This window comes from Orcinus orca, chromosome 16 (assembly GCF_937001465.1).
Source record: "Orcinus orca chromosome 16, mOrcOrc1.1, whole genome shotgun sequence".
NCBI lineage: Eukaryota > Metazoa > Chordata > Mammalia > Artiodactyla > Delphinidae > Orcinus > Orcinus orca.
In genome coordinates, this window is record NC_064574.1 from 14,119,946 (window position 1) to 14,145,947 (window position 26,002).

General features: G+C 48.2%; 2 protein-coding genes across 14 annotated transcripts in view; one reads left to right on the plus strand and one right to left on the minus strand.

Annotated features, from left to right (window-relative positions):
- Positions 1–20,082, plus strand: part of SULF2 (sulfatase 2) — a 146,856-nt gene extending 126,774 nt beyond the window's left edge. For 9 of the 10 annotated variants that reach the window (XM_049699709.1, XM_004272955.3, XM_004272956.3 and 6 more), the window contains 10 exons: positions 13,181–13,397; positions 13,524–13,620; positions 14,086–14,180; positions 15,085–15,144; positions 15,552–15,721; positions 15,924–16,066; positions 17,126–17,249; positions 17,947–17,980; positions 18,222–18,275; positions 19,241–20,082. In XM_049699709.1, coding sequence (XP_049555666.1) covers positions 13,181–13,397; positions 13,524–13,620; positions 14,086–14,180; positions 15,085–15,144; positions 15,552–15,721; positions 15,924–16,066; positions 17,126–17,249; positions 17,947–17,980; positions 18,222–18,275; positions 19,241–19,271 — 1,025 coding nt within the window. In that variant the 3' untranslated portion in view covers positions 19,272–20,082. The remainder of the gene's footprint in view (positions 1–13,180; positions 13,398–13,523; positions 13,621–14,085; positions 14,181–15,084; positions 15,145–15,551; positions 15,722–15,923; positions 16,067–17,125; positions 17,250–17,946; positions 17,981–18,221; positions 18,276–19,240) is intronic. The other variant, XM_049699710.1, reaches the window with a different exon arrangement.
- A 627-nt stretch (positions 20,083–20,709) lies between these two features.
- The window catches only part of NCOA3 (nuclear receptor coactivator 3), a 121,292-nt gene continuing 115,999 nt past the window's right edge, over positions 20,710–26,002 (minus strand). For all 4 annotated transcript variants that reach the window (XM_049699693.1, XM_033433893.2, XM_012534168.3 and 1 more), the window contains 3 exons: positions 25,135–25,309; positions 24,504–24,645; positions 20,710–24,185 (listed from right to left, as the gene is read on the minus strand). In XM_049699693.1, the coding sequence (XP_049555650.1) occupies positions 24,174–24,185; positions 24,504–24,645; positions 25,135–25,309 (329 nt within the window). In that variant the 3' untranslated portion in view covers positions 20,710–24,173. The remainder of the gene's footprint in view (positions 24,186–24,503; positions 24,646–25,134; positions 25,310–26,002) is intronic.

Consider the following 26,002-nt stretch of genomic DNA (forward strand, 5'->3'; position numbering starts at 1 on the left):
ACCCCGTTCTGAGGGTCAGCTCCCCTGGGAAGCACACTCCCTATTGAACGTTCAGATAAGGATGCGCCCGGGCTTTGAGGATGCTTGGCAGGTTGCTGGGTGCCAAGGACTCGGCGTCAGTGAGATCCAGTCCCCTGGCTAGCATGTCTTGCTCCCTGACCTAATGGGAGCCAAAGCCTCATTGGAGATTTTAGTTCTGTTTTCTTTCATTGTGGTACAATACGCGTTATCGAACACTTAGCGTCTTAAAACGTTTTTTAAGTACATCGACATCGTTGTGCAACCATCATCACCGGCCATCTCCAGAGCTCTCTTTTTCTGGCAAAACTGAAACTCAGTACCCATTAAACAACAACTCTCCATCATCCCTCCCCTGGCCACCACCCGTCTGCTCTCTCTGAATTTGACTGTTCTAGGTACTTCCTATGAGCAGAATCACGCAGCATTTGTCCTTTTGTGACTGCCTTACTTCACACGGCATAATGTCCTCAAGGTGCGTCCTTGCTGTAGCCTGTGTCAGAATTCCCTTCCTTTTTCAGGCTGAATCAGATTCCCTTGTAGCCTAATTAGAGACTGGGTGTCTGGCGACAGGCTGAGGTCTCTTCCTGTCTTTGCAGAGGACACCTTGGTTACAGAGCAGGTGTGTCTCCATAACAACTCGGCTGCTGCCTCAAGTGGCGCGTCCCAACTGATGATCCCCCGTTATAATTCCTCACAAGCTGATTAGCAACTACTAAGCTAATCTTTCTTTAGCGGATAAAATGATTGGTTGAATTACACAGGTAACACCTTGCTTCAGCACGTGGCACACTGGGTAATGTTTAAGTAAGACAAGAACTTGCGACTCAGTTAAGCCTTTTTTTTTTTTCCTATTAATTCTTAGAGGAAAGAAAAATGCACCTAAATAACCGAGACTCGGCTCAACCCAGGCCCTCCTGTGAGGACGGTGTGACATCACAGCCCTGTCTGATACGCCCCTCACAGCATCCTGGGAGCAAGGCGAGGGTGGCTCCTCACAGCAGACAGGAAAGGTCAGCTCACACGGCCACCTGGGCGACTTGGGCCCCATCGCCTGGCCCAGTATTCTTCCACCTGCACGTGCCTGCCAGCAAGATGGTCTCTGTCACTCCTTTCTGAGCAGCCAGCCTAGAGCAGGGGTTTTCAACTGCGGGCGATTTTGCCCCCCAGGGACACTTGGCCGTGCGGTGACATTTCTGGCTGTCGTAATCGTGTGCGATGGGCAGCGGGAGGGATGCTACTGGCATCCAGTGAACGGATGCTGCGGACGCTGCTAAGCATTCTGTGAGGTACAGGTCAAGTCTCCCGCAGCCAGGATTTATCCGGCCCCAGAGTGTTGCCAGTTGTGAGGTTGAGACTCCCTGGCCCAGAGCAGCTCAGACCCCGGCTCACCCTAACCCCCTGGGCTGTGGGCTGTGGGCTGAGGAAGCAGGCAGAGCAGCCAACCCAGAACACGGGGGAGACCCAGGACCCAGGAAGAGGAGATGAGGCCTCGGGGATGGGTCCAGGTGGCCGGTGTTCATTCATTTCTTCTCCCAGCAAATCCGCAAGCCCTGCCCTATGCCAGCTGCTGAGGTTACAGAGGTGGACTTGAGAGACACGGATCGGACCTCGTAGGTGAGACCAGGTGTCAGCAAGTTAACAAAGTGGGAAGATCACTTCCCTGGGTGCAAAATGCATGGAGGAAGTGAAACAGTGGTGTGACCAGGTGGAGAGGGGCGGCAGCTGTAGGATGGGTGGTCGGTTGACATTTAAACGAGAGCCAAGTATGTAGAAGGAACAGGCCATGTGACTAGCAGAGGGGAAGTGCTCTAAGTCAGGGGAAGAGGAAGCACGAAGTTCCTGTGGGTCCCACCCCAGAGAGCGGGCCACACTGCGTCGGGCTTCCCAGGCCTGGAGAGGTGGGAGGGCCCAGCTGTGACCTTGGGCGAGGATGTCACAGCTGCAGTGTCCCTAACTAGCAGAGAAGCTGCTGGATACCAGCTTCCAGGTGCTGAAATATTTAGCAGGTCTGTTTCATGTCAAACTCCGAAGAGCCCTGGAAGGCGGGTATCGTCATGAGAACACAGCTGCTTGGAAATTAACTCACTTGCCTGTGCGTTGGCTCAGGATTTGCACCCAGGCAATCAGAGTCCAGAGCCTCAGCTCTTTTTTTTTTTTTAATAAATGTATTTATTTATTTTTGGCCGCGTTGGGTCCTCGTTGCTGCGCGCGGGCTTTCTCTAGGCCCGGCGAGCAGGGGCTACTCTTCGTTGCGGTGGGCGGGCTTCTCATTGCGGTGGCTTCTCTCGTGGCGGAGCACAGGTTCTAGGCACACAGGCTTCAGTAATTATGGCACGCAGGCTCAGTAGTTGTGGCTCACAGGCTCTAGAGCGCAGGCTCAGTAGTTGTGGCACATGGGCTTAGTTGCTCCACGGCATGTGGGACCTTCCCGGGCCAGGGCTCAAACCCGTGTCCATTGCATTGACAGGCGGATTCTTAAGCACTGCGCCACCAGGGAAGCCCCCAGAGCCTCAGCTCTTGGCCACTGGGTTAGGAAGTGCCCCGTTCCCAGTATATGTGGTAGGGAGGGCACCTCCAGGACCCTGGAAACTAAGACACCTAGGGTGACAAAGAGAGCAAGTGGTGTGGCTTCAGTCCCAGACAAGGTGTACACCAGGGCTGGCAGGTTTTTGCTGTAAAGGGCCAGAGAGTAAATATTTGAGGCTGTGGGAGCTAAACAATCTTTGTGTCAAATGCTCCATTCCATCACTGTGCAAGAAAACAGCCAAGGACTCTGCAAATGGTTGAGAGTAACTTATGTACAAAATCAGGCAGAGGGCTGGATTGGGCCTGGAGGCCATAGTTTGGGGACCCCTGGGTGTATGGCTGGGGGCGTGGAGAATGCCAGAGCAAGCAACACAGAGGAGCAGAAAGAACCCCCTGGGTCTGCTTCCTGGGCCTCTTAGGCAGGGGTGTCCTCCTCCCGCAGGGAGATCAGCTCAGTACTGTGTGCGTTTCGGGCCCAGGCACTGTGGCTTCATGGAGACTGAACTCAGGGAGGAAGAAGCCAAGGAGAAAGCTGCCCAGAGTCAGAAAAGGCCCAAGGCTTTGTCAGAGAAATGCCTCTCCTGGACCTGGACCCCCCAGATCCTTTGGCCCATGAGACTCTGATACAAGGAGGAAAGGTACAAGCCACCGCCCCGGGGTCGGGGGGTTGGGGGATGTGGCGCAAGACCAGATCCTGGAGCCCTGGCCTGGGCCCTGCGGAAGAGGGAACCCCCTCCTCCCTTCTTGGGCCCCACCACCTGGCCTCCAGCCAGTCCTCGACCTTTCGTCGCCACCTGGTGGTCATTAGGAGCCCAGCAGAAACCCGGGTCGGGCCTGGCTCCAGACCCTGCTCCAAAAACAGATGGATGTTTCAGGGTAGCGGGGTTACAGACTTGAGGCCGGCCTAGGTCAGACCTAAAATGGGAGGAGGAGCGGGGACTGTGGCCAAACGGGAAACACTCCGCCCCGTAGGAAGAGGCAGCGCATCAGCTCCTGCCCCGCCATCCACGCTGCCGGTGGGCCCGGTGTGGGCGGCACACCTCCCGTTTTCTCTCGAGAAGCTGGAAATCTGTGCTCCTCCGTGACCACCCTCCCCCAACCCCTTTTTTCTGAAGTGTTAGCAACTTGGTCAATTTTGTCTTTTAATATACAGAAGATACGAGAAATCTGGGCTCTGACTTGAGCCTGTGTTGAGGAGGGGGAAATTTACCCCCTGCCCCTCTCGAGTTCTCTTGGCTGGTCAGATAATTAACTTGACACAAGACTGATGAACAGGAGAAAAAGTTCATACACACAGAGGTCTCACAGAAATGGGACCCCAGAGCGACCAAAGCACGTTGTTTACGCATCATTTTTAGACAAGGAAACAATTATTTGTGAAGATGTAAGAGCAAAGGGGCTGGTACTTGGGGCAGCCGACTAATGAAGGAGGAAAGTTAGTTTATACAGCGTTCTTAGCCTTGAATTCCCTGACTCTGGTGATAAGGATGCTTTCTCTTCTCCTGGTATAGGGAAGGGACCTTCACATGCGAGATTTATTTCCCACTTTTAGGGGGGAAAGAGGAGGGTCAGTGTTTTTTTATGTTTTCTTTGGCCACCAGCTGTTTCTTAAGTAACTTTAATTCAAAAGAACCAATATGCCATTGTGGCATATCTTGGGGTGACCTGCTCTGAGCCCCAACCGTTCCCTCTAAAATTGACCAGGAAGTTTCACATTTTAAAAGGAGAGTTGGTGGCCATGGAGAGAGAAATCCGGTTAGGAGCTGAGTGCTAAGAGCTCTGCAAAGGGAGAAAAGAACGGAGATTAGAATGAGGATGAACAAACAAAAGAACAAATCGAAGCCCCTTCTCCACCCCCATTAAACCAGTCCCTAGTCCTGGTGTCAGTCAGTCCAATAAAATGGCCGTGCTTCCCTCCACTGATGCAAAGAGTTAACCTTGTCTCTTACTAGAGGTAAGGTGGACACTCCTTGTCCCATTTGGGTTACACAGGAGCAATGTTTTCACCAGTGATGCACAGGCTCCTCCTTGCTGAGCTCCTTTAAAGCTTGGTTCTGTCGCTGAGCCAAGGAAGTCCAGATTTCTGGTCCACCCATATATATAGTGTGGTATTGGGCAGCTTAATCAGGGGAGCAGCTGTAATACCCCAAGGGTGGCTGGTGAGCCATCCAGGACACTTGGTGAGTTGGCAGATGTTTATACTAAAAAGGGTAGTGCCAGGGTCATTTCCAGTCTCCATGAGAGGTTTGAAGATGCCACCTGTGGAATCAAACCCCTGAGTCTGACTGCAGTACTGTCCTGGCCTATCACCCAGGAAAGGTCCAGTGTTTGTTTTCAATGCAAAGGGAAATTTTTCACCTATTGTTTTTAGCCTGGGCGAGGGACAGCCCTTGAGCTTCTATAGAGGTTTTCCGGGGCCCCGATAACTCCCGAGAAGGAGAGACAGAGCGATGTTTTTCGGTCGTGGATACCATTCCCTGTCATTGAACCATCTTCTGTACCTAGTCCACAGTGTGCACATTGGCAGGAACGCAGACCAGCTCAGGGGCACTTGTACCGTCTAGATGTTGACACAACCAACAGTCAGATTGATTGATTAACGTGGCCAGGCTTTGGTAAACTGGCACAACGGGGTGTTCGGTTTATGCCTGACCTGTTGACAAAGTAAAGGTTACTAAGCAAGACACAGGTTGAAAAGGAGCCCATAGTGGAGACTTTTAGAGGGGAAGTGGGCTAGATAGCCAAGCACTGTCTGCTCAGCCTCCTGATAATGATAATGAACGTGGGAAAGTGGTCATTAGTAAGAGAAGGTGCATGTTTGTTTGTTTGTTTAGCGTGTGAATATATAGGGAGTCTTAAAGGGGGGGGAATAGGTAAAAATGAAGTTTTTTTAATTTATTGAAGTATAATTGATTTACAATGTGTTAATTTCTGCTGTACAGGAAAGTGATTCAGTTACACACACACACACACACACACACACACATATATATATACCCATGTTTTTTCATACTCTTTTCCATTATGGTTTATCTCAGGATACTGAATATAGTTCCCTGTGTTATACAATAGGACCTTGTTGTTTATCCATTCTGTATATAATAGTTTGCATCTACCAACCCCAAACTCCCAATCCTTCCCTCCCCCACCCCCTCTCCCCCTTGGCAACCACGAGTCTGTCCTCCATGTGTATGAGTCTGTTTCTGTTTCATAGATATGTTCATTTGTGTCATGTTTAGCTTCCACATATAAGTGATATCATATGGTATTTGTCTCTTTCTGACTTACTTCACTTAGTATGACAATCTCTAGGTCCATCCATGTTGCTGCACATGGCATTATTTCATTCTTTTTTATGGCTGAGTAGTATTCCATTGTATATATGTACCGCAGTTTCTTTATCCATTCATCTGTCCATGGACATTAAGGTTGCTTCCATGTCTTAGCTATTGTAAATAGTGCTGCTGTACATAGGGGTGCATGTATGTTTTCGAATTAGAGTTTTCCACAGATGTACATCCAGGAGTGGGACTGCAAGTGAAGTTTCCTGATCCATGATCTTGGGAAAAGCTGTCTAATTCGTGATGCCAGCTTCTTCCAGGCCTGGGAAGTGGCCCTGGAAATCCTTACTTTGAGGTCACCTGTGGGGACTGTCTCCCAGCTGTTTTGAGAGCGATGGTCTAGGCCAATTTGGCATGACTTGCATGAACCCGGGAGGATTTTCCCTTTATTCTGGTGGTAACATAGGGAGTGTAGGTAGATAGCAGTACCTCATAACGTCCTTCCCAGAGAGGTGACAATGCATGTTTTCTTCTAAAGTCCTTGACGTAAACCTGGTCTCCTGGTCAAAAGGGATGTCAGGGTGTCAGTCGGGGAGGCCACGCCCCTTTTCCCTCCTGGCAATAAGCTTAAAGTACACTCATCAGTTCTTGTAGGCAGCTGGTCAGAGCATCAAATTATTCACTTATGTTCCCACAATGTCCACTTAATCCAGAAATAGAAAGTTTAGAGATGCCAGTAGGCATGGGTTATCCAAGCACTATTTCAGAAGAGCTTAATCCATGTCTCCTGTTGGAGTGTTCCTGATCCTTATACAGGCCAGGGGCAAAGCTTCTGACCATTTAAGCCCAGTTACTTTCCAGAGCTTTTCCTAAAGTCCTTTTATATCTAGATTTTTATGTTCCACTTGCCCTGATGGTGGAGTTATGGTACAGAGTATGGAATTTTAATGAGTACCCAGAGATTTTGCAAGCAGATGGTTTATCTCTGCTATAAAATGAGTTCCTTGGTCTGATTCAATCCATAAAGGAATGTCAAAATTAGGAATAACCTCAGTTATTAAGTTCATTACCACTGTGTGGCATCACCACATCTAGTCGGATAGCATTCAGTCCTTCCACTAACCATGTAGAAGATAACCAAGTAGCAAGAATAGCCTAAAGCTGGGGGCGAATCTATAAGATCTGTTGGAGCGCCACAAAGGGCAGCGTGGGCCTGGTAAGACTTCCGAGGGCACACCGATTTCTCCCGGAAGTTAGGCGCAATTCACTAGTAGTGCACTGGGAAATAATTGGTCAGAAATTCCATGGCTGCCAGGGCAAAACCACTCTCCTGTCTGCACAGTACATCTCATTTGATGGGAGGTAAGCTCAAGCCACAAGGTGAAAGGAAAAGGAACCACCTGAAGTACACGTGGCCCAGTGTCTCATTTATCTGAGCATTGTCTGGTACCTTTTTTGTGTCCATTTGTCCTTTTTAGATTGTGGGGCATTTGCCTGATAGTTAATATCAGTCAGGGATAAAGGCAGGTTTAAGAATTGGGTGGAGAGAGGATAAAGGGGGCATTTTGAGCTGCAATTTTAGCAGCTCTTTCCGCCCTATCATTTCCTAAAGATAAAGCATCAGTCTCCTGAGCAGTGAACAACAGCAGCGTTAGAAGCGAGGTGACTAGCTTATAACAGGGCAGCAATTCTATACCCGTTAGCGCCAGGAGGACCTGCAGAAGTCAGCAATCCACGGGATCTCCAAATCGTACCCACAGCATGGCGGACTCCAAAAGCATCTTTGGAGTCTGTGTAAACGGTGGCAGTTTCCCCTTTGCTCGTCTGTGTGCTCCAGGAAGAGCGATGCGTTCAGCCGTGTGGGCTGGTCTCACAGTGGGCACGGAATATGCCTCATGTGGTTCACGTGGGGAGCCACAGCATAACCAGTTATTATGTTTTGCTGGAAACTTCGTTTACAGGAGCCATCACAAAATCGAAGTAAGTCTGGGTTGTCTAAATGTCTGAGAGAGCATCTCGTGGCTCTGAGACCGTTCCTGTAGTTGCGAGGCACTCGTGTGGCATGGAGTGGGGCTCTCCACCATCAGGGAGGGGGGTAAAGGAGCCAGATTTAGAGTATTAATGATGGACGGTGATGGGTAGATTAAGAGCCTGCTCACAGGTGGTCTCTCGCCACGCAGAGAAGTGCTGCATCCTGTGAACTTGTAACATAGCAGACACAGCATGGGAAACAGAGGTGGCTGGGGGAGCCTATGGTTAGAGCACTGGCTTTGTAGTCAGCATGGCCACGTACATAAGGGGGGCGTACCTGGTGCCGTAGAGTCTAACTGACATGAGAAATACGCTGTAGGACTTAACTGAGGCTAAAGGCTGTCCTAGAATGCCAGCAGTAATCCCATCATTTCCATGGCCAGTGTAGATGAAAAGGTTTATCACGATCAGGTAAGCCAAGAACCAGAGGTGTGGACAGAACTAATGTAAGGCTTCGTAGGGGAGCAGAATTTGCTACCCTAAAATACATCTCTTTGGCATATTATCTTGAGCTGGTTCTTTTCTAGGAAACAGCAGACACGGGAAACTGAAAACCTAGTAGGAGTTGCCCTTTTGCAAGAAACATTGACGTCTGTAAGGGAAATCTCCATTTGTAACGGTGTCTCCCTCTCTGTCCCTGTAAGAGGAGGTTGACCAAATCTCTGGAAACTCTTCTCCATGGAGAGGGCCAGGGCTTAAATCTGTGTCACAGCCGCCCTTGTTTACTGTGCTTTTCCTGGTCGGCTCCCCTGACTGGATCTCCCACCCTCTACATCCTCTTTTGTCTTTGGAGGAGGGTTTCAGGTGAGGGCTTCCAGGTTTTTCTGGGTTTCTCCCATGGATACATTATTAAACATTTGTTTGATTTTCTCCTGTTAACCTGTCTCAAGTCAACTTAATTCTTAGACCAGCCAGAAGAACCTAGAAGGGTAGAAGGAAAACTTCTCCCCGACGGCTATGCCAGTCCTTCTTACCGGTCTCCCTTGAGAGGTAAATGCAGACAAGGTGTGCGTCAGGAGCATGGGATTGAAGAGGAATCTGAGCGGAGCTCAGATTAACCAAGCTGGGTCAGCAGGAGCCGAAGTGAAGGTAACAGCTGGGTTAGGGACCACAGGGTGCCCGGGAATTACAAGAGTTTATGGCTCTTAGGGTTTGTGCAAATCAAGAGATTCGATTCCTGTCTGGGCCTAATTTACCTTCTTTCATTACAAATGTACCTACTTTCACTTGGAGTGTGACAAGGTGAGGAAGTAAAAACAAGCACACCCAGCTCTAAGAGAGTCTATCATAGGGTTAATTCCTCACTTTGTATCTCTTTGCAGAGAAGGGACCTGTTTATTTTTCTTCCAGGTCATGCATACAGGCTCAGCACTTGGTAGCAATCCAACTTCATTGGCATGTGTGGCCCAGGGACTAGTTGGGACATCTGTTAAAGACTCACCCTCTTTAGAGGAATTTAAATCAGGACGAGTTTCTAATAAGGAAAGTCGATCTGGGGCTTGGTCTGAGGGCAAGGAAATAAAAACGCCCTTCTGATTACATTTTAGAGGAGCATCACATTTACGTTAAAATCTCTATCAAGAGGTTTGCTGGTGAGCAGCTGGAAATTAGATACGATGGGTGTTAAGAGGCCCTAAAAGATATTAGGGTGGGCTGAGATGTGGGTAATGTAGTAGGTTGTCCAGAGACTGACTGTTTGTATAGAATCAGCAGTGACAGGTTGAGATAAATCCTCTGAGCGACGGTAGAGGAAGGCACACGGGTGTCAATTAAGAAATCCAGTTCCCGATCCTCTATTTTAAGTAGCCTCTGGGGTGCAACTGAGGATTGGCTGACCCCATCATTTGAGAAGGAATTGTCCCTCAGAAGGAGAAGAATGAACTTTCTGGGCATGCTGGGGCCTAGGGGGATTGTTTCTTAAACTTTCCTTTCTCTTGAGTGTAGGACAAATTTCTCTTCCATTGTCGTGATTTCTTAGAATATCTGCAGTTGTCTGGAGGCAAACAGGAAGAGCTCTGTGTGAGCCTGGAGCTACTCTCAGAGTCATGCTTTTGTTTTCTATACTTTTCTTTATTGAAGTGTAATTTACAATGTTGTGCTAGCGTCTGGTGTACAGCATAGTGATTCAGTTTTATACATGTATTCTATTTAGTTCCCTGTGCTATATAGTAAGACCTTGTTATTTATCTGTTTTATATATAGTAGTGTGTTATCCGCTAATCCCAAACTCCTAATTTATCCCTCCCCCACCCCCTTTCCCCTTTGGTAACCATAAGTTTGTTTTCTATGTCTGTGAGTCTGTTTTGGAAATAAGTTCATTTGTGTCATATTTTAGATTCCACATATAAGTGATATCATGTGGTATTTGTCTTTGACTTACTTCACTTAGTATGATAATCTCTAGGTCCATCCATGTTGCTGCAAATGGCATTATTTCATTCTTTTTATGGGTGAATATTATTCCATTGTATATATATACCACATCTTCTTTATCCATTCCTCTGCCAGTGGACATTTACGTTGCTTCCATGTCTTGGCTATTGTAAATAGTGCTGCTATGAATATAGGTGTGCGTGTATCTCCTTGAATTATAGTTTTGTCTGGGTATATGCCCAGGATTGAGATTACTGAATCATATGGCAACTCTATTTTTAGTTTTTTAAGGAACCTCCATAATGTCTCCCGTAGTGGCTGCGCCACTTTACATTCCCACCAACGGTGTAGGAGGGCTCCCTTTTCTCCACACCCTCTCCAGCATCTGTTATTTGAAGACTTTGATGATGGCCATTCTGACCGGTGTGAGGTGATACCTCATTGTAGTTTTGATTTGCATTTCTCTACTGATTAGTGATGATGAGAATCTTTTCATGTGCCTATTGGCCATCTGTATGTTTTCTTTGGAGAAATGTCTATTTAGGTCTTCTGCCCATTTTCGATCGGGTTGGTTTTTTGTTACTGAGTTGTATGAGCTGTTTGTCTGTTTTGGAAATTAATCCCTTGTCAGTTGCATCGTTTGCAAATATTTTCTCCCAGTCCTAGGTTGTCTTTTTGCTTTATGGTTTCCTTTGCTGTGCAAAAGCTTATATGTTTGATTAGGTCCCATTTGTTTATTTTTGCTTTCATTTCTATTGCCTTGGGAGACTGACCTAAGACAACCTTGGTACGATTTGTCAGAGCATGTTTTGCCTGTGTTCTCTTCTAGGAGTTTTATATTTAAGTCTAAATTAGGCCACTTGGAATTTATTTTTGTGCATGGTGAGAGGGTGTTGATTTACAAGCGGCCGTCCAGCTTTCCCAACACCACTTGCTAAAGAGACTGTCTTTTCCCCATTGTATATTCTTGCCCCCTTTGGCGAAGACTCATTGACCGTAGGTGTGATGCTTTTGTTTCCCTAAAGGTTCAAATTGCAAAGCAAGAATTGTTGCTTTTAATTCTTTTTTGCTGCATTCCTGGAAACTATTTTCGAAGAATGGAGCTCCAGCCTCCATTATTGCACTTAGCAGTAGCCTAGACCAACCTACCACACTGTTGTGAATTTGCTTTCTGATATCAGGGAACAGTTTCCCATTAGAGCAGATATGAAGAGATTCCTGTGCACTGGGGCTTCCAAGTTAAAGGCAGTGCGCCTTTGAAAAGTTTGCATGAAATGTTCGAAAAGGCTTTGGGATGCTTTCCTCCTGAGTACAGAATTCAACCTTAAACTAATTAACTTTAGGGGGAAAGGCCTCAAATATCGCTCCTGTCAAATCCTGACTCTCAGCCTCCGTCCAGCTGAGCCGCCTCCTGGTCACATTTGCAGGCCGAGGAGAGGTTCCCGCATTCAGGGGGAAAGAGGTGGAGCCAGAGTGTTTTTTAATATCATTTTTTTCCCCACCAGCTGTGTTTCAAAGAACTTTAATTCAAAATAATCAATATGCCATTGTGGCATCTTGGGGTGGCCTGCTCTGAGCCCCAGCACCTGCACGCCCTCAGTTTTCCATAGGTGACTTAGAGCTTAGGAAGAAACACCTCTCAGCCCCGCCTCACTGCCCACCCTGTGGAGAGCATGCAGCTCGCTGCTGGGGAAATAGATCAGTGACCTCCCCAAGCCCCCCCCCCTCCCTTTTCTGTCTGGGAGAATGTGCTGCTTGGCTCTTTTTTACCCAGTTCAAATTAATGGGGTTTTTTGGTCTTGTTTTGTGGACTTTTACTGCAGTATAATTAACATGTTACATTAGTCTCAGGTGTACAACATTGTGATTCGATATCTGTATATATTGCAAAATGATCACGCCAACAAGTCCACTTAACATAGTTACAAAAAATTTTTTTCTGGTGGTGAGAACTATTAAGACGTATTCTCTCAGCAACTTTCAAATATGCAACACAGTATTATTATTAACTATAGCCACCATGCTGTACATTACGTCCCCAGGACTGACTGATTCTGTAACTGGAAGTTTGTACCTTTTGACCCCCTTTGCCCATTTCGCCCACCATTCCTACCCCCCACCCCCACCCCATTTGGCAACCACTCATCTATTCTCTATGAGCTTGGTTGGTTGGTTGGTTGGTTTTAGCGATTCCACAGATAAGTGAGATCATATGCTATTTGTCGTTCTCTGACTTATTTTGCTTAGCATAATCCCCTCAAGGTCCACCTCTGTTGTCGCCAACAGCGAGATCTCCTTCTATTTGATGGCTGAGTAATATTCCAGTGTGTGTGTGTGTGTGTGTGTGTGTGTTGTGTACGTGCCACATCTTCTGTATCCATTCATCCATCAGTGGACGCTTAGGTTATTTCCATATCTTGGCTCTTGTAAATAATGCGGTGAACAGGGGGGTACACATGTCTTTGAGTTCGTATTTTTGTTTTCTTCAGATAAATACCCAGAAGTGGAATTGCTGGATCACCTATCCTGGCTGTCGTGTAAATAGAATCATACAATGTGTGACTTCTGTATCTGACTTCCTTCACACATTAGTGTTTTTGACATTCGTCGGCATTGTTGCTTCAGTTCTCTGTGTTCGAATCCTCCATCGTGTGGATGTCGCAGTTTACCTATGCACAGCTCCTCCTTGAGATTATCTCAGGCCAATTCCTTCTTAGCTCTGGGACTTCAGTTTCCCCCCGTGAATCACCTTGAGGTCCTTTCCACTGGGGTCCAGGGCCCACTTTCCCGGTAGGTAGGTTTCCTGAGCCCCCCAGTCTCGGGCAGCACTGAAGCCCTGGCTTGGGAGCGAAGCCCTGGCTTGGGAGCACAGCCCTGTCTGAATCAAGAGTCTGCTGCCCAGGGAGCCTGGCCAGCCTCCCAGCCCAGCCACCCCTCTGACCCCACAGAGTACAAGGCCAGCTATGCCCGGAATCGCTCCATCCGCTCAGTGGCCGTCGAGGGGCACCACGTCGGCCTGGACGACTGGTCCCAGCCCCGCAACCTCACCAAGCGGCACTGGCCAGGTGCCCCTGAGGACCAAGACGACAGGAACGGCGGGGACTTCAGTGGCACCGGGGGCCTTCCGGACTACTCAGCCCCCAACCCCATTAAAGTCACACATCGGTGAGAGTCTAGGGTGGGGGTTGGGGGGGGGGCTGGACCTTGGCAGGGGTGCCCACATCTCTTGGGCCCCTGCCTGGGCCCCCTCAACGCCCCGAGGGCCCCACGTGACCCCCTTCTCTCGAACAGGTGCTACATCCTGGAGAACGACACGGTCCAGTGCGACCTGGACCTGTACAAGTCCCTGCAGGCCTGGAAGGACCACAAGCTGCACATTGACCACGAGGTGACAGGAGTCTGGGCCGGGAGGGTTCTCACGACCCCGAGCTCGGCGGGGCCACCAGCCACAGCCGGAGGCAGGGAAGCCAGGCCCAGGGGAGGGAGGCCCCGCAGAATCCTTCACCAGGGCCGGCACTGTCGGTCCTGGCCTCAGACAGACAGCTCCTGCCAGATTGGGGTGGGGGGAACAGCACAGCCACGTCGTACCCCTTTGTGATCTACAAGATGCTCACACCACACTCAGCCCTTCCAACAGGCCTGGGGGGAGACCTTGAAGTCCCCCATGGGCTCAGCGGGTTCTCGGGCAGGACAAGACAGGAGAATGACCCACAGTTCCTTCGGCGGGTGGAACCAAGGACCGCCCCCCCCAGCGCCCACAGACGCGCACAGTGGCTGGGAGGCCCCGCCAGGCCAGCCCTGCTGACCCAGCCCCCCAGAGGCTCACGGCCTCCTCTCCTGCTCCCTCCCTCAGATCGAGACCCTGCAGAACAAAATTAAGAACCTGAGGGAAGTCCGAGGTCACCTGAAGAAAAAGCGGCCAGAAGAATGTGACTGTCACAAAGTCAGGTGAGGAGGGAGCAGAAAGGCCCCGGGAAGGCCCCAGTGCTCTTGCGGGATCACTCTAGAGATGCAGCATCTCCTCCTCTGTGACTCCTTTCATTATTTTTATATCCCTGTCTCCTTGCTTAGGATAGACATAATTAGTAATAATTCAGATCCCCGTTGTCAGCCACTGGGCAGAAAGCACCGCCCCTCGGGTACCACCCAGATTCATGCACTGCTGACAGGCAGGCCCTTGATTGTGGAGCCGGTTCCCGGGAGGGAAAAGTGCCTCTGCTGACTGCCCTTCCGGGAACGGCCCACGTGGCCCAAGGCCCACATTACCAGCTCAGGGAACCCCCAGCCCAAGGGTCTGAACTCGCGAGCAGTGCCGTCCAACAGAACCTCTCTGGTGATGGAAGCAGCTGTATCTGTGCTGCCCCGTATGGTAGCCACCAGCCAACCACACGTGGCTACTGAGATCTGAACTGCGGCCACTGTAGCCGAGGAACCGAATTGGTAGTTTAATTAAAATTGAAATAGCCACATGTGGTTAAGGGCTACTATAGTCACTGCTGCCTTTCCAGAAAGGGCTTACAAAATACGGGTTCCCCCAGGGCTGGCCCTGAGCAGGCGTGAGGTGGGTGGGCACTGCAGATGCTGAGGCTAAGGCCACGCAGAGCCAGGCCCAGCCTCCAGACTTGGTTAACTCGCCTCTACCCCGACCTTCTGTCTGGCTGAGGCCTTCAGCCGGGGGCTCCCAGGTCACATATGGAGGAAGGAGCTGGGCAGGCTGCCACTCAGGGGATAGCACCTTCCCAGCACCACCCCAGAAGGAGAAACAGGGACCCCAGAGAAGCGCAGTTCGCAGCCACCCCACGGTGTGGCCTTGGGCACAGTGTCTGAAAGCCAGGCTGGGGGTCTGTTGCAGTTACCACGCCCAGCAGAAAGGCCGCCTCAAGCACAAAGGCTCCAGCCTGCATCCGTTCAGGTAAGGGCAGCGGCGGCCGGCCCTCCCTTAAGCCAAAACAAACAAGGACAAGCCAAGTCCTGGCCTTTCCCTGGGAGGCGCAGAGGCCCGACTGCCAGATCAACAACGAGCAGGGGTCCGGGTGCCCCTCTGTGGCCGGAGCGGGTTACTGCAGGGCAGGGCGGGACACAGGCCCCAGGGGCGGGTGTGAGCAGGAAGCGCCCTAGCCCTGTGCTGCCGCAGGAGCTACCGTCGGACGACAGGAGCCTCGTCTGGCCCCAGCCCTGCCAAGGACCAGCAGTGCGACCTGGGCAAAGGGCCTTCCCTTTGGGAACCCTCCAGGGCCATGACCCTGGCTCCCTGGGCAGGAAGAGGCTCCAAGGTGGGGTCAGGGGAGGTGTGAGGGGTGCGGCCCTGTGTGCCCCTAGGAAGGGTTTGCAGGAGAAGGACAAGGTGTGGCTGCTGCGGGAGCAGAAGCGCAAGAAGAAACTCCGCAAGCTGCTCAGGCGGCTGCAGAACAACGACACGTGCAGCATGCCCGGCCTCACGTGCTTCACCCACGACAACCAGCACTGGCAGACGGCACCCCTCTGGACGCGTGAGCCAGCCGGGCCCAGGGCGGGGGGTCCTCCCGGGGGTCCCAGGGCCCCAGTGCCCCCAGCTTGTGAGTGCTTCCTGGACAGACCCTGAGGGTCTTTCAGGAACAGGCCCCCCAGCAACCTCAGGGGTCAAGTGCTCCGGCAGGAAGGGGCTGGCAGCCAGGGCCTCTCCGGCTCAGGGCGTGCTCTCCTCCCTGGCAGTGGGGCCCTTCTGCGCCTGCACCAGCGCCAACAACAACACGTACTGGTGCATGAGGACCATCAATGAGACCCACAACTTCCTCTTCTGTGAATTTGCAACCGGCTTCCTAGAGTACTTTGATCTCAACACAGACCCCTACCAGGTACGGACAACACAGGCTGGAGAAATGGGGCCCCTGCCAGGTAGGCCCCCCGAGGAAGTGATAACTGGTTTTTCAAGTCCCACTGAGTCCCTAAGACAGCAGAAGTGAGTTGAAGCCACCAGGAAGGCTGGGACTCTGTGCCATCTGCCCTTCCTGCGTCCGGGTACAGCCTCTTCCCTCCAACTTACGCACCTGGCACGGTTCCAGCAGGTTTTGTGGGATCTTGGGAAGATGCCTAGAACTTTGGAGGCTCGGGGGTCCTTAGGGTCAGGCCAAACCCTACAGACGACAGGCCGGTAACTAACACTCAGGCAGCCCTTACTCCGCGCTTCCCCTATATTAACCCAACTGAATCCATGCGGGACTGAAGCGGCCACGGAGCCTGGTGACTGGAACGTGCGTGTCCCTTCTGAAACAGATGGTCACGACCGAGCTTCAGCGCTAGAGCTTCTCAGTAGCATGGCCTCGGCATTGCTCAGTCTTCCATGTTTCAAGAAAAGTCTGAAAATAATCTTTTACACGATTTGTAAGTGCAAGCAACTCGATTGTCTTGTTTTGCTCTAATTACCGTACAGGCCACCAGTCTTTCTCCTTTGATAGGTCATCCCTGTATTTTACAAAAGGGGGTGACAGAGCTGGTAGGTTAGTGGGTCACCAGCGGCTCCCAGAGCAGGTAAGGACAAGGTCACTCACCCAGCCCTTCGCCAGATGGCTGCTTTTCCATCAAGAGGCCCTGAGGGGCTGTGAAGGAAGGCTGCTTAAAAATACGGGGCTGGGTTCCAAGCTTCTTTGCAAGCCTGGTAAATTTCCTGACCAGTGGCTCCAGGAGTTCAATGTGACGTACACAGAGGCGGTTTTTATTTTGAGATTTCATGCACGTGGGGCTAGAGGCAAAAGGTAGTTCTAACTGTTCCAAACCCCAGCTCTTGTGGAAGTACAGGTCACCATCCCTCCACACCTTGTACTCCCCACCTGCCTGAAGTCAGTCCCCCAGATGGTAGAAGGGGGCTGGGTGGGGGAGTCTTCACCTCATTGATAACCTACCTTTTTTCCAACCAGTTGATGAATGCAGTGAACACCCTGGACAGGGACATCCTCAATCAGCTACATGTGCAGCTCATGGAGCTGAGGAGCTGCAAGGGTTACAGGCAGTGTAACCCCCGGACCCGGAACATGGACCTGGGTGAGCAGGTGCCCCAGCGTGGTGCGGGGTGACCACAGGAGGGGACGGAGGAGGTCCTGTCTGAAGAGGGAACCCAGAATCACCAGGAGTTGGTGAATTCTCACCAGTAGCTATAGTATCACCTTCCTAACATTCACTAACCACGTGCTACTTTTAGGATAAGTGCCTTCACTGTCAGCCCACCAGGGTGCTGAGTGCTTTACCTGCATTAACTGACAGGCCTCCGACAAGCCTCTGAGGTGAATCTGCTTGTCCTCGTTTTATGGATGAGTGACGTGACTGGGTCCAGAGCCCACGCACTTGGTCACACTACCACATCCTCTGGGAAATTTGCCGAGAGCCCACACTGAGGATCTCCCCGCTGCCCTCGGCTTTCTGTCCGCTGTAGCATAGGTGTTCCGTGCCCACATGTGGCTCCCCCGCTATGACCAAGGTCAGTGCTGAGTGACTGCAGCAGGAGCCTGAAATCGATAAGAGGCCACGAGAGTGTAGGCGACCTACCAAGAGTCTTAGGGACAGCTCACCTGGTAATTCAGTCCCCTCTGTCTAGGAGCCACTACCAACATCATGGGTTTGTGACAAAAAAACCTGAAGTGTTTTAAAGAAGAAAAAGAGGCAGTTATAAAGTTTGTCCTTGTTTGTGCCACTTTTGCCCTTATTTACCTGCTTCCATGTCGTGCATTTCTCTCTCCTTTAGGACTGAAGGATGGAGGAAGCTATGAACAATACAGGTATTGCTTTTGCTTTTAAAGCCTGACAGTCGCCCCATATGGTGGCCCATCCTGTAGTCTAACCTCGAGGTTGCACGTGTGAGGTTGGGATGCTACCTTTCTCTGGTCTGCCAGGGGCCTAGCTCACCCACCAGCGATAGGTGTCCACTAAGAGACCTTCTTTGTCTAGTTCTTTGGGGGTCACTTTTTCTTTCTTGGTGACGGTTAACACTCTTTCTCCTTTTGACACTCGAAACCTTAGGCAGTTTCAGCGTCGAAAGTGGCCAGAAATGAAGAGACCTTCTTCCAAATCACTGTGAGTTGAGGAACCAGTTTACCAACCGACATCTGGCCTGATCCACTTTGTTTTGCCGAGGCTGTTCTGCATGCGTGCCCTTTCTCACTTATTCCTCTCATCTGTTCCCGTAAGAGGGGAAGCAGTCATGTCAGTCTTTCCCATAAAATAACATACTTGGATATATTTCATGTTCTAGATTATACTTTGTCTAATACACCGTTGTTCTCCACGTCATCATCTGTGCTTGGTAAGCTCCAGGCCTTCCTGAGAGGCTGAGAACCATGTCAGTCAGCTAAGTGCCAGGCGTCTTGAAGGCTGTGGCTGCAGAGGTGCTACTTGGTCCACCGTCTCAGCGGCAAGGTGGCCTCATTGAATAGTTTCCAAAACATCCGTGCTACGAACTCCAGGGCCAACAGAGGCTGGTAGGGGCCAGGAGGCTGTGGCAACCTGGAGAGGTCACTCTGGTCTAAAGAGAATGGAATGGGATGCAATTTGAATCCTCTGCTTCATCGAGAAAATCCAGAAACGTAGATATGTGTGAGAATTTGTTAATGTTGGCAACTAATCTGACATGAAGTTACCATGCAGGCCAACCAGCCCCCTTGGTGAGCTGCCATTTGCAACCTGTGGCCTACTCATTTCTGTCTTTATAGGCATATAAACCTGTGTGGCTTTAACAGGAAAAATAATGGGCCAGTTAGTTAAGCATTTCTTTGGTGCTACCAGAATGAAAGCACTTGATCTTTACATCTCACTTTCTCCTTAGCCACTATCCTGTCCAGATCTTTAAATGACATCTTTGCCAGCCACTGAATGTGTAAGCCAACTGACAATCTAGATGATTAGGTGATAGCAAGCCCTGAGGGATCTAGAAATAATATTCCTTCTCAGCAGCCACATCCTTGAAGCGAAGCTGACTCAGCTGTAGGACCAATTAAGAAATCCATAAGCAGCGTGGTAAATGAGTTTGCTTTGTTCCACAGGGGACAACTGTGGGAAGGCTGGGAAGGTTAAGAAGCATGAGATGGACCTCCAAAAACAGAGGCATCACCTGTACAATGAAAAACTCTGAATGACTTCCAGCAGACCTATGATGTTAGCCAAGAAGCCTGAGACACACAGAATTCGCTTTCAGTCAACGTGGCAGATTCTGGAAGAGAAGCATCCAGGAGTAGTGAGACTTGGGAGTCCATTTTTGCCCCTGCTTTTGCTATGGAGTATACCTCACCAGCTGCACAAAATGCATTTTCATATCAAAAGGTCACCACTAACCCTCTCTGAGAGGCTCACAAGGGAAGAACAACAGAGAGATTTTCTTGGAAATTTTCCCCAAGGGTGAAAGTCACTGGAATTTTTTTAAAGCACAGGGTAAGAACCACCCTGTTTTAAATCCTCTTATTCTTTTGGCCCTTCACAAAGAAGGAACTAGGAAGCAGGACAGAGGCAGGAAATGGTGACCGAGTTTCACAATGAGTCAACAGCACAAAAGTCATAAATTTATACTTCACACTAGAACCCTGGCTGCCTCTGAAGAAACTGACTTCACTGTATATATGTGACTATTTACATGTAACCAGCTCGGGAAGTTTTAGGGGGATTTGACTAATAAGAAAGCCCAATTTTCAAGAGTGGTGGTGTCAATAAACGCTGTGGCCCATGTAAAAGAAAAGCCCGTGCAGTTGTAGACTTTCCTCTTCCTGACCAGATGCCATTTCTCCCAGGATTCCTTTGTTATCTGTCCCAGAACTGATGTTTTTTAAAGTCCTGCAAAGACACGAAGTTGATGTATGTCCCAAGTTTTAATAAAACTGTATTTGTAAAGAAATTTTGTAGTCTAAGTATTGTCAAACAACGTTGAAAACCCCAGCCAGTGACCAGCAGGTGGTATGAGGGAACCTTTGACATTTTATAGAAGGCCACTCTTAGGAGTCTTTTGGGTGTGTTTGGGTTTTTTTTAGTTAAAAAGCATTCAAGATACCACCAGTCAACACCTTTCTGGAAGGAGACACCATGGGTTTAGATGGTTTTTTAAAAGGGAATAATACATGGTTATAAATTGACCAGAATTTACCATACTTCAGGGACCTCAAAGGTAAGTCTCATATCACACCAGCTTTAGGACCCCCCTTTTTAAAAGTATTAACCAACTGCAAAGCAACTCACCTTATCCAGCCCTGCGTCGTATACTGGGTAGTCCAACGGGTAAAGGTAGCTGTCGGAGCGCTAGACTGGGAGGAGGAGGAACTTCGGCCATCACCTGGCCCAGCACGTTTCTCCCTAACACACGACCCCCAAGCACTTACCTCGTGTAAGAACAGGGCCATGCTTTCCAGATTTCTTTTAGACTCACAGAAACTGCTACTATTATCTGAAATAGGATTCCTTAGCCTTATCTCTTACCCTTTATCCAATCGGGATTTAAAAAAAAAAAAAAAGTGGCACACTCTCAGCCTTCAATTTTAAATAGAAACCTTTATTTACAATGACGCCCAAAATGATCAACAAAGGAGTCACAGCTTACCACTCAACCATCTCATAAGTTATCCCATGTGGTTTGGATTCTTTGCAGTGTGGTTTATATTTTTTAAAAACAACATTTAATGTAAAATTGAAAGTGAATTCATTCTCAACACTGTAAGTCAATTCCTGAGAATTTAAATATTGCTCTCAGAATGACATGTCCATCTTCTTCAAAATTCCAAATATTGGAACGAGAGAAAGAAAGAGAAGGAAGGAAAACGAGAACAGCCTGCTCATGATGAAACAGTCTGCCTCGGGGCCACATAACAGCCCCTGCTCCTCTGCAGCAGGGGAGAGTTCATCTACCCAAGAGGTTTTACTCCTATGAACTTCCCACTTGTGAACAAATGCACGGATTCTGCAAATAAAAAGGGAACTGGACAGGCATATGGGTAGCTGGCAATCCACTCTGTTTACTTTCCAGCTGCATCTGTCTATGGATCAAGGAATTTATAGGACAGCAAGCCAGCTATGTTCTGTAGTACCCCGCCCCTATACATCCCCAACTCACCTTAGATATTAAATACTGATTAAGCAGTCCTATTGATTGATATTTACACCTTTCCATCAAGATGCACAGTTTAGAAAAGTGGCATCATAATATGAACATTAACAATGGATTTCTATTTGTTTTTTTAAAGGAAGAAACGTATCTCCTTTATATCATTTTGATCTTTATAAAATATATATATATTTATATTTATATATCTTTGGATTCAGCAAAAAAGTAGGTACTGAAATATCTCACATTCTAAAAGCAGATGAAAACATTACTTACACTGTTCACCCAACAGATACTAAGGTTTAAAAAAGTGGTGGGGGTGAGGGGAGGAGGAGTGAGGAGAGGTAGGCAGAGGAGTACAAAGAGAATTACCCGAAAAAGATAAAACGGGAATAAAGGTAAAAACAACAAATTATCTCAAAGACTGCATCTATTAAAAGGAAACAAAATCTCAATTTGCACCAATAAAATGAACAAGTAGAAAATATAAAAACTTATAATAAACTTCATTTTTCTTCCATATAAAAAGGGGGTGCTGCCTTCCACTTAGCCTGGAGTCAGGACTGATTGAGGAAAAGAATCACAAAACTTTTTGTTTCAAGAAAGGGTAAGAGCACCATTCTCTTTCTCCCACACACGTGTGACTTCAACAAGAAGGGTTCAGATACATCTGATACAACTGTGTCTAAAAAGACAGAGACTCTTATTCAGCTCTGCCTCCGTCTCCAGACCAGAGGATGTGTTACCTAAAAAGTACAGGCCACTCGGATGGAAGCTGATGGATTTATAATCTTAGATTTGTTTTTAACCAGGTGGGGGGAGTGTGAAACTCAACTCCACTCTAGTGGTGGTTCTGGAAACACAGGTTTCACTTACTCATAGGTCAAAGAAATTAAATGATCTCACCTTCAGAGACACCTACAAATATTGGCTAAACGTGTGAAAAAATTTTAACTGGCTCTCAGTTATTGCTAGGAAACGACACCAAGGCTAACAGACATTTGAAATTCATAGCTAGTCCAAAAACCCAATTTCATTCAACTGTTTGAACCTGATAAAGTAAACCAGGTAAAGGGAATTAAACTTGACTCTCCTCCCTATTCCCAACCGACAAGTGGCAGCAGCAGAAAGGGGCGGGGGCAGAGCAGGGAGGGAATGCAAAGGCGCCCAGTCAGACCTCGGCTCTGAATCGCATGAAACTGGCTGCTATGGAAACTGAACTCCTTAGGAAATAACCATGATGCTACTCCTCCAATTCTCGTGGGAAAACATCACAGTAGTGGAAGGACAAGACAAGCTGAGCAGACACCAGGAACCACACACTGAGGATTCGACGCCTGGGATCTCAATGTGGGACTCAGGTCCTAGCAACCAAAACCTTAGAGCACTCCTAAAATGGATGAGAAGACAACGTATTCACTTTTTAAAAGAAAATACCACGAACTGCCATTTAATTTATGGACTGCTTAAAATCCAAGATTCTTCTTTGAAATCAAATTGCTTGATCTTTTAAAATCCTTGATATCTGGGTTTTTTTTTTAAAGTTTATTTCCCCGTATCTATTCTCTCCCCCAAAATTAACAAAGTGCTTAGTTCTGGTAGAGAAATTTCTTTAAAAAATTTAAATGTCTACATCTAAATGATCTCTTTAAAAAGCACTGAGATTAAGAGACTGAAAACAAGCGAGGCATCTCAGGCTGGGGGCAAGGAAAAGCTGTTGGCCACTGCCCCATCCCCCAGGCCACAAAATTCAGGGGATGACTTCTGTTGGTAACCTCACCATGCTGAACTTACTGAAATCAACGTTAAATATTCAGTTTCACAAACTCTGTAAAAATGAGTTGTTGTGACCTACAAAAAAAGGTATATACATATTTTACATAATACAATAGCTTAAAGGTCATATTTACAAAAGAAATTCTATTCACAGAAACACTGCGAAATTCTGATTCAGAATGCAGTACCTGGCCTTGGGTTTTCTGCAGTTTATTTTCAAAAAGCATTATTGCTCTACCATATAGGCAAAGGGTGAAACCAGTACTTTCAACAACAACAACAACAAAAATCATAGTTCTTGTCCAACAGATTAGTTTAGACAAAAACTAAGTATGTGGTTCACCGTTCCTCAAGACCTCGAGAATATTGCATTTATCCATTACTTTTTAAATAAAGTGCACTCCGCTGCACGTTAGCATACGAAAAATTGCCACTGACTGCTGCAATTAAATACTGTCATCTACTTTCCCTTCTGCGATGCCATCTGACACCAAGGACAATTCCTGGAGGTGAAGTATTACAGGACATTAGGGGCAGATAAAAATGCTATTTAGGAAAAAGCCTAGGACAACCAAGAGTAGGGTCAGAGCAACTCAACACCATCCTTAAGGGAGAACTTGGAAATGCCCACTCCCGGGACAGAACCTGACAGTGACAAAAACACTCGAGGTTGGGACCATGCTCTTCACCCAATACAGCAACTATCAAGAAACCGGATGTTCTAATCTCTTGATTTCTCCAATGTTCTCTGGCCCACCTACATTTTTTCCAAAGACTTTGGATAGCCAAGCAGAAAAAAGTTTCTGACACCGGACAGTTCTGTGATCAGTAACACTCCGTACCTCCAGAATCACATCCTGAAAAGGCAGAACGCCAAAAATATTTGTTTTAAACACCATGATACATAGGAGGAGGGAAAAATAACAGGTAGATATCACGCTTCAGCTTAAAATCCAGTCCTGCCTGCTCAAATGACATCACTTGAAATACCCTTGATGGGGATCAAAGCTGGTCCTTCCTTCAAAGCTGGGCGCCTAGACAATGATTCTTTACTCCCAATAATCCTAGTGCAGTGTCATTTGTACAGTGATTTCCTTGGAGGTCCTGGTGTAGAGACGTCAGCAATATTTCTGTTGGCAACCAGAAGTAACATGAGTAAAACACACACTTTGCCCAACAGAAAAGAATCCGTTATGTCTACACTGATGGCTTGCAACATGGCTCTGGCTGACTGATTCAGTTCTTAGATCCCACATTTCTGAAAGTATCAATTGGCCCAATGCCTTCAAACCAAAAGTTTTTTCAATTATTACATATATTTTTAAGTTATACATCCAAGTTTAAAATCTACCTAGGACCTTTAACATTACAGTTGAGGCTTTGGTTCTCTCCAGAGAACAGGAAAAATTTTTTGAGAAAGGTAAGGAACAGATCCCCCCACCCCGTACCTGATCAGGACCCATTGGCATGCCAGTCATGGGCATGGAGGTCATGTTCATCTGTCCCATGGGACCACTGCTGCCATTCATGTGCACCATACTATACGCTGCAGCATTCCCCTGGTGGGCAAACTGCTGCTGGGAAAAAGAGCTGTAAAGAAAGTGGGAAATTACCTCCTGGGTCATTTTCATAACACAGGACACGCACACAGAGACTACCGCAATTTTGTCAATGTCGCTGTACTCAAGCAGAGAACATGGGCAAGAGAACTCTGACAGCCTGCCTTCTATCTTTCACAGCTCTCTGTACTCACTACCCTCGTGGAGATGAGCACAGTAGGAAGGCTTCTCAAAACAGATGAGCCAAATCACACACTCTCTGACGTAAGCCTACGACCTCTGCGCTCCCCACCCAAACAGGCTTGGCTGAGAAACACAGAGACTAATTCCCTGAACTTCTGGCACTAGAATGTGGCCGGCTTTTATGAAGTCCCTATTCTGGGAATTCCCCAGCAGTCCAGTAGTTAAGACTCTGCAATTTCACTGCCGAGGGCTTGGGTTCAATCCCTGGTCAGGGAACTGAGATCCCGCAAGCCAAGCGGCCCAGCCAAAAAAAAAAAAAAAATTCCCTGTTCTTCACCTGTTCCTGGTCAGGGTTCCTGACGGCCAGCCCTTCATTTCCGAGGACTGATACATAGGTGCGGTCTGAGGGTGCTGCATCATGGGATTCTGGGAGGGACCCATCCTTGATGATATCATCGCACTGGGAGGACTAGGCCCTCGACCAAAGGCTGGATCTGGCTGCTGTCCCATCCCTTTAAAAAAGAAAAAAGAAGAGAAAGAAATTACAATGCTCAAATGCTACCTCCTTAGAATATCAGCTTTCTATAGTAACTTGAGGTTCTTTTTTAAAGGTGGGGGAATGTGTTAAGTATAAGGTATAAAGATGCTGCCTGCCTGTAATTCTTGCTTCTCACCAAGGTGACAACTAGAGCCAGGCTTACTACAGGGATGCACGCTGTGTGGATCCCCCGAAGGGCAGTTACTTCAGTGAGCTTTCTGTATAAAAAGGACATCGTACCACGCTGCTCCTCACTCCATCCCCCTTTAGAGGGCAAAGAGCTGTGTCCCCAGCTGACAGGGATGCATCCTCAAATGTCATCTCTGCAACAGATACCTCTAGCCCCACTCCCACCATGTTCCTGGAACCTCACAAAGGTATGACTGTAATTAATATGTCCAAGCCACCAAGAAAAGGAACTCAAAAAGCCCACACAGAGCATTGCTCTCACTGTTCGGAGATGGCAGAGTTCTACTAGGCTGGGACATACTGGACGGGACCTGGTAAGTCTTTCTTCCAAATTAAGATGTGGGGAACTGTAAAAACAAGACCTGGTGGGAAAAAACCTGCACTATGATAGATCATCTACCTCAGTGACAATCATCTGTGCACTGCAGTAGACATTTTTGTTCTGTTATTTTTTAATGAATTTTGTTTCTCTTGTGAA